General features: G+C 42.8%; 1 protein-coding gene across 3 annotated transcripts; it reads right to left on the reverse strand.

Annotated features, from left to right (window-relative positions):
* Positions 1-806: 806 nt before the first annotated feature.
* On the reverse strand, positions 807-3,763 carry LOC143670597 (transcription elongation factor A protein-like 5). 3 transcript variants are annotated; one of them, XM_077145472.1, is made up of 3 exons: positions 3,671-3,763; positions 2,327-2,394; positions 807-1,694 (listed from the first exon to the last, which is right to left on the reverse strand). In XM_077145472.1, the coding sequence occupies exon 3, from the start codon at positions 1,665-1,667 to the stop codon at positions 1,050-1,052; it is 618 nt and encodes a 205-aa protein (XP_077001587.1). In that variant the 5' UTR covers positions 1,668-1,694; positions 2,327-2,394; positions 3,671-3,763; the 3' UTR covers positions 807-1,049. The 3 variants fall into 3 exon arrangements, 2 of the variants coding, with proteins under 2 accessions (XP_077001587.1, XP_077001588.1); XM_077145473.1 differs by lacking the exon at positions 2,327-2,394 and having other exon boundaries at positions 3,671-3,760; XR_013169407.1 differs by lacking the exons at positions 807-1,694; positions 2,327-2,394 and adding an exon at positions 2,498-2,568 and having other exon boundaries at positions 3,671-3,754.
* Between the last annotated feature and the right edge of the window lie 4,336 nt (positions 3,764-8,099).

An 8,099-nucleotide genomic window follows, 5' to 3' on the forward strand; every position in this document is an offset into this window, starting at 1 on the left:
TGAACCTTGAAGATATTATTTTAAGTAAGTAAAGGACTCACACATATAAGATACAATAATACCTTCAAGGCTCAATAGAGCTTTGTCATCTTGTGGACTCTAGCATTTCAAGAGCACTGGGGGCCTTCTGAGGGCGCAGGACCCAGAAGGAACCAGTGGCTAGCAGACAGAGCAGTACCCAGGGGAGGGTAGCAGCCACCTCTCAGCTGCCTGGACTTATTTCTGAGCCTAGGTGAGACCTCTGTCAGCCTCTCCATAAATGTTTGATGGGATCCTGGTTCTGCCAGTGCAGGGAAGAGTGTAGGAGTCAGCCTAACACAGCTCATACATCAGTACTTCATCTGATGTCTGCAGCCCTGAGAGGAAAGTTGTATCTCTATTTCACAGATGACAAAATCAAACATTATAGCAATGGATCTGAAATAACTTCCAGATTGATTCATACAGCTAAGAGTCTCAGAGTTAACAGAAATTTTATCTATTCTTTTGCGTTCTAACAAGAATTTCAAGTGTCTCCACTATCTTATGAATTTATGAGTTCACCAAACAGTTCTTTTGATTGCTTATTGTATAGTTTTCTTATTTTTATTTTTTGTTATTTCTTTCATGGCAAAATAGTCTGTCTGTTTTTTTTTTAGGGGAAAAAGCACATGATGAAGCAAAGATCTTCTCCAGTCCTACCATGCAGAAAACCATTAGTTCTTTTTTGGTGTATATAGATTCATAATTTCCCCTGTGCATAGATTTAGTAAATAACTATATGTTTTTTTCTTCAAAAATGGGCTGATACTATATATGTGGTTCTGCAAATTGATGTTTTCTTTATTGTTGTTTTACAATGTACCACGATCATCTCTTACATGCACATGGGTGAAAAGACCCTACCGAAACACAGAGCGCTGCATTTGGGTCAAAACGCTGCCGGTAATGAGAGTGACACCTAAAGCAGATCAGCCTAAGGTTAAAGCACAGAACCTGGCATATACCTACCAGGGAAAGCAGGGTTGGCAATATTCTCATCAGAGAAGGCAGAATTGAAGGCCAAGGCATTAAACATATGGAACATCTTCTAAATCCTTCTGGCCCCTACCTCCGCCCCTCACTCCCCTGACCCCCCTTTGGCCCCTTGGGGAGAAAGGATCCTGTGCATCTCTTTGCATCCAGTGAAAACCACTCATTTTCTGTTTTTTCCTTAGCTCTTCCTGAGCCCTTGACATGTCACTACGTTCTCTCATCATCTCCTCACTGCTCAAGTGCCTTTCCTGTAAGTCCTCCTGATAGTCCTTGGGGGAATCATCCGTCCCCCTGTCTGTTTTTCTTTTTGCTTTCCGGGGCACATAATCTTCAGCTGGACGCTTCTCAGCGGCCCATGGCTCACTTTCTGGCTTTCCCTCAGGTTTCAGCTTGCCCTCTCCTTGTGGTTTCCCCACGTCTTCTGGCTTTCCCTGTTTTTCTTGCTTTCCCTCATCTTCTAGTTGGCTCTCATCATCTGGCTTTCCCTCATCCTTTAGTTTTCCCTCTATTTCTGGCTTCCCCTTAACTTTCAGTTTTTCCTCTTCTGCATTCCCTTCATCTTCTGTATCTATTTCATCTTCTGGCTTATCCTCAGTTTCCAGGCTTCCTTGGTTTTCTGGCTTTCCTTCATTTTCTTTGTAGAGATTTTCCATGTTGAGGTTTCCTCTTCTTTGCCTGTCCTAGATGACAAACAAAAGACAAAGAAGTGGAACGCAGGTCCTGATAGTACATGCCTTTGCTGATTTAGGGCTTTCCCAAGCCTATCCCACCTTCCAGGTGTTCTTCTACCCTTACGTTCTGTTTTCCTTCCCACTTTACAGATGTTCACAAGAGCCAATGGCACAGAAACTTCCCCAGGTGCGTCTCTCTACATTTAATTGGGGTGTACTGAGAAGTATATAGAAGCAGATTGTTCCCTGAACTTTGCCATGTCTTTGGCTATGTCCATGCCAGTTTCAAATGGGTAGTTCCAACGTACACTGACTTGAAGGAATCTTAGGCAATTTTCTTCGTTTCTCCCTTGCCTGCAGTTGTAAGACTTAAAGAACCGCAGACAGAACACAGCAATGACCAAGTCTCAGTTTTCAGGGCTTCTCTTGTATACTTAAGGGGCATCCCAGATGCCACCTCTTCTACCCCTCTATCCTCACCAGACAAAGGGCACCATATTTCCTTAGGGGTCCTGACAGAGGCCATCAACTCTGCTACTGCAATAAGGAGGGACAACAGGCAATGACCTCCTCAAGTTTTGCTCTGGCTTAAGTTACTCCTACTCTCAGGGGTCCTAGAGCAGTTGCCCTCTCCCACTGACCTGCACTGATATTGCAGGTTTTTCCTTCTCTTGCCTGGTGTGGTGCCTACAACCACAGACCCGAAAACCTGCAGAGAGACAGGAGATAGGTGGTGAATGAGGGATTGATAAGTGAATGATTGGCACCGGGGATACTGGTTCTTTTCAGACTCAGATTGTCAAAACTTGCCTACCTCCTGCTATCTCCTTGCTTTTCTGATTCCTCCTTTACAGTCCCTTCTTAATGGCCCCCGTTTTTCTACCTGTGTGCATTGGAAGAGACAGAATGATCTCAAAGTGATTCCATGTTCATGAACCCCCCTCCCAAATTTCTACCTCACCATTTCCTGTTCTAAGACGAGTGAGGTACAGAGGTAGATCTGGCTATGCTCTGGTTTCTCTCCTCCAAGCCCCCCCACCCCAGGGTGCCCAGATAGCACAAAGCCCTTCCCTCCTCTGAAAATGTATAATGGTAGAGGCAGGGGGCAGGGCAGGAATGTCAAAAGAAATCCCGTCACCTCTCCCTCCCCTCATACACAGAAAGCTCACATTTTCCTACAATGCAAGAGACAAATTATTTCCGAAGATTTTTGTTTTTGGTTTTGGTCTATGCTACCTCCTTTCAATGCTTTTTAGGTCAGAAGTCACTCTTCCGCAATAGAAAGCTGGTCCCCCAGACCCAACCCCTGTTCCCATCCTCTGCAGCACCGCCCCCTCGGGACCCCGCAGCCCACAATTTCCGGCTCCAAAATGGACGGAGGATGGAGAAGAGATGCTGGGAATGCAGGCCCGGACCCGCTGCGGGGTCCACTTTCCCCAGTCCGGGGTCACCAGCGGCGCCGCCCTTAAGCCGTTCTGCAACGATCTGGCCCATTTCTCCCCGGCCCCTCTCGCCGCGCTCCGGGTTCATCAGACACCGCCGGCTCGTTCACCTTCTAAGAGAACAACTGGTACCCATTCTCATCCCCTGGCCCTTCCTGTTCTCCTACCCCTAAGCCCTCCATTTCTTGCACTAAACGGGTGGGCGTCGAGGGAAGGGGTAGAGAGAATCCAGTTCTGGATCATTCTCCAGGGGTCCGCAGGTGGAGAAGGATTTTTAGGCATGTCTGGGAGATGCCTCCCGATGCCTCCTCCACACATTTCTTTCCGTCTGAAGCCCGCATTTCTGCAGGGAAATAAGTGATGCTATCCAGACCCCTCCCCTCCCCCTCCCCCAACACTCACACAATTTTCTGCGCCAAATAAATGGGTGATAGGAGGTAGTATCCGGAAACCAAACCCGATTAGCAGTAATCTCAGTCTTCTACCAGTGCTTGGCCCGCTCTGGTCTTTGCTTTCCAACCCCACCCCAGGGCTTGTACCCACCTGCAGGGTTATAGAGCAGTTGCCCCCCTCTGTTTCACAGTCTGAAGTCTGCCTTGCTCCACGGAAACAGCGAGCGGGTACCTGGGGAAGGACTTCTGCACACGTAGGCTCTTGATCACGTGGAGGAAACGTCACTAATGGGCTCGGGTCCCTACCTCCCCTCCCAGCAGCAGAAAGTGCGTCAGGCGCCTTTACACCTCCTCCCTGCGGTAGCTGGCTTCCCATCCCCCACCCCCACAGCACCAAGCCTTTTCACTCATTTTTGTCTTTGCCAATCCTAGAGGTCAAAAGTGGCCCCTTCTCCCTGTGATATGTATTTTTCATGTGTTTACCAGGGAGGGGCTGCATCTTCTCTTAGGCTAGTGGTCATTGGTACATCTCTGGGGGACTTTTAAAATTCCTTCCTTTGCTGCCAAAGAACCTACCGCCTCAATCTACTTTCACCAGTGATTCAAATCTTCAAATAAAAGGAACAGGATGGGTTGGCAAGTTGAAATAGGGGATTTATTTTCTTCTCAAGGAAGTTGAAATAGAGGGTTTATTTTCTTCTTAATATTTTAGCAGTTTTATTTCATTTATTTCCCTCAGCATGTGTTGTTCTTATAAGCGAAAATTTAGATAAAGCTACTTTCATTTGGGAAAACATAATGTTTAAGAGAAAAGGGGAAAAAGACATGATTCTAAATTTTTCTACCTCAGACGAGAGACCAAATTAAGTTCATAACATTAATTTTTACCTTATAGAAAATGGACTGAATTGCTTCATAAAATATATATTTTAATTTCCATAAATAGCTGGTTCTGTCACGTTATATTTAAAAAGCACATTTATTTGCTTCCTAAAAAATTGTTGAATGCCGACTAGACCCTACTGAAATCTGATACTGCCGCAATGTTAATTTTGAAAATATGGCCAATGGCTATTTTCATTCAGAGATTTAGCTCCAGGCAAAGAAAAAAGATGCGAAACTGAGACAACTGAGGGTCTGAGGGATGCAGAGATGGTGGATCCTCCCTGTGCTGTCAAGTGATGGGGAAGGTGCTGCCCTCACCCCCTCCCATATTCCAGAGCCTGTCATCTGCTCCTTCAGACATCTGACTCTGTGGTTCACTCCAAAACTATATATGGACAAGGGACCATACCACTACCAAAGTATTGACCTGAGAAAATGCCTTTGGTTCCTTCCCTCCCCCAAATTCCTATAGAGAGAATTCTGTCAGCCTGGGTGGGAGCACTGTTCAACCACTGGAAATTAGAACAGGATCCCTTCTGGATTTCCATGAAACTTTGAGAAGTGATTCCTTGAGGGAGAGCCTATATGCCTGCATTTTCTCTTTTCATTATTCACAGTGCCGGGATGGAAACCTCCCTGGATCCTTTCTGCTGCTTCCCTCTTGGCTTAGTTGGTGCATGCATCCCTCAAGGAGTTTTAACTGCAGTATTCTCATCTCCAGGGCACCTAGGAAGAGCCTGGGCATGCTGCAAGGTTGCTTCTTACCTGTCCATACTCACTCTGGTGCCCGCTCAACCAGTCTTTTTGGCCAATATCGAAGGAACTTTCATATGCTGACCGTATTGATTAACCTAGATCAGATGTTTTTAACTGAAGAAGTCTGTGGACCACCTGAAATGGTATGGAACGTGGCATTATTTAGGGATTAGAGGGATTTCTACACTTCTGTGGGAAGAGGATCTGAACCCCAGGAACCTGAGAATCTCTGATATGGGTAGGTTCACATCATGAGGAAGCAGAAGCTATGAGGTAGAGAAAAAGATAGAGAAGTAGAAGGAGCAACTTAGAAATGAGAAGGGAAAGGGGAAGAAACAAATAGCACTACTCCTTGGGTCCAGGCATTCTTAACCAGGGAAAGCTATGAATTCTGTGGAATTCTGTACAAAATTATGTACATGTGGGGGGCTGTATAGGAGAGGTCCACTTTTGCTGTGTGTGTCTTTGCTGAGGATAGAGTTAATAACTCTCATTAGATGTTCAAAAGGCTCTGTACTGTAAAAAAGGTGAAGACCCACTGGGCTAGAGAGTATACTTTTATAGACATAGTCTTTCCCAAATAGCATTATTTTTTTCTCTTTTTACATTGACATGGAAGTCATATAACATAAATTAGCCCATCTTAATGTGTACAATTCAGTGGCAGTTAGTACATTCACAATGTTGTGCTGCCATCACCTCTATCTAGGTCCACACATTTTCATCATCTTCAGAGGAGACCCTGTATCCATTCAGCATTCTCATCACCCCTAAGTCCCTTGCAAACACTAATCTGCTTTCTGTCTCCAGGTATTACTTCATTCTGGATATTTCATGTAAACAGAATCATCCAATTTATTACCTTTTGTGTCTGGTTGATTTCACTTAGTGTAGTATTTTTGAAGTTCATCCAAGTTGTAGCATGTATCAGAACTTCATTTCTTTTCATGGCTGAATGTTATTCCATTATATGGATATACTAAAATTTGTTTATATGTTCATCCCTTGATGGACATTTGGATTGATTACACATTTTAACTATTGTGAATAGTGTTCTCTAAACATTTGAGTACATGTCTGTGTGGATGTGGATGAGTTTTAATTTCTTTTGGTTACATACCTAGAAGTGGAATTTTTGGATCGTAAGGTAATTTTATTTTTGACATTTTGAGAAACCATCAAATTGTTTTTCATGTAGTTGTACCATTTTACATTCCCACTAGCAATGTATGACAGTTCCAATTAATGCATATCCTCAACAACACTGGTTGTTCTCTGTCTTTTTGAGTTTAGCCATCCTAGTGGGTGTTAAGTGGTAGCTCATTGCGGTTTTGATTTGCATTTTTTTAAAGGCTAGTGATATTAACCATCTTTTCATGTGATTAATGGGCATTTGTGTATCTTTTGTGGAGAAGGATCATTCACTCATTTTTAATTGGGATATTTGTCTTTTTTCTTGTTGAGTTGTAAGAGTTCTTTTTACATTCTGAATATAAAACCCATATCAGATGGATGATTTGAAAATATTTTTCCCTATTTTGGAGGTTGGTTGTCTTTTCACTTTCTTGATATTGCCCTTCAATGCACAAATGTTTTAAACTTTTAAAACATTTTCAGACTGGATTGGATATTCTATTCGAAATATAAAAATATTTCCATTTATTCCATAAAATCCAGGAAATGCTTATTAGGCTGGGGCAGGGAATTTCCTCTGTTTATCAGAAGAGAAAGTATTTCCATTTTGCCAGACCCTCCCATCCTTCCCCAATACCAGATCAATTTTCTGGTTAAATCTCGATCTGTATTCTATTAAAGTGGCCTGAGGGAACATTCTTATTCATGCTTTGGTTTTCCCATGGAACAAAAAGGAAACTGGGGCACTGAATATCAACTTCACCTGCTCCAAAGCTGTTCGTGTCTGGCTCTTTTTGAACCTATTTGCCCTACAGAGGGTTTCTGTCCACTCATTCTGTCAGAAGGGATCTGATGGATTTATTCTTGATATTGATGGCAGAAATTATCACTGGGTAGAAGACTGTTACCCTTTAATGCTGATTGGGTGGGTCTGTCCGGTTATTTAAAATCTGTGTCTGGCTCTCAGAAACACTTATATCAGGGATCTTGGATTACAAGGATGAATGCCTAAGGGCTCTAGATCTGTTACAGTATGTACTAGTATGTGCTGGTAAATTGACTCTGAGGGAAAACAGCTCCGATTTGTAGCTTTGCTGGTTTCTGTGATATAAAACTACTCCCATGAGGGCTTATTTCAAGCTACTAATGTGAAGTCACTGAACGTGGATTCACTAAGAGAGAAACACACAATTGGGTACTATGAGTCTTCTCTTGACTCGTTTTAGGGGATTTGTCCAGTACGGTTCTTGTCATTTTCATTCATAATTCTCTAATTTTAAAATAAGAAGCCAAAAGAAGAGAATCACAGGGTGAGGTCTGGGAGGCTCTGAAATGTAAACTTGTGTGTCTTCTCCAAGTGGAGTTCAGAAAGTTTCACCCTCCCAGCACAGCAATGTCATTATCAACTATGATGTTCCAAAGTATTAATTTTGATAGAGTCTAATTTACATGTTTTTCTTTTGTTGCTCATGTTTTGATGTCATATTTAAGAATCTATTGTGACATCCAATGTCAGCAAGATTTTTTCCTATGTTTTCTTCTAAGAGTTCCAGGATTGTGTCTAATATTTAAGTCTTTGATAATTTTGATTTAATTTTTGTATGTGATGTGAAGTGGGGCTCTGAATTCATTATTTTGTATGTGGATACCCAGTTGTCTCAGCAACATTTATTGCAGAGACTATTCTTTCCCCATTGATTGTCTGATTGTCTTTATTACTGTAACTTTGTAATCTTGAAACGGGGAAGTGTGAGTACTCCAACTTTTTCCTTCTTACCAAGATTATTTCAGCAATTCAGGATTCC

This window comes from Tamandua tetradactyla, chromosome X (genome assembly GCF_023851605.1).
Source record: "Tamandua tetradactyla isolate mTamTet1 chromosome X, mTamTet1.pri, whole genome shotgun sequence".
Lineage (NCBI taxonomy): Eukaryota > Metazoa > Chordata > Mammalia > Pilosa > Myrmecophagidae > Tamandua > Tamandua tetradactyla.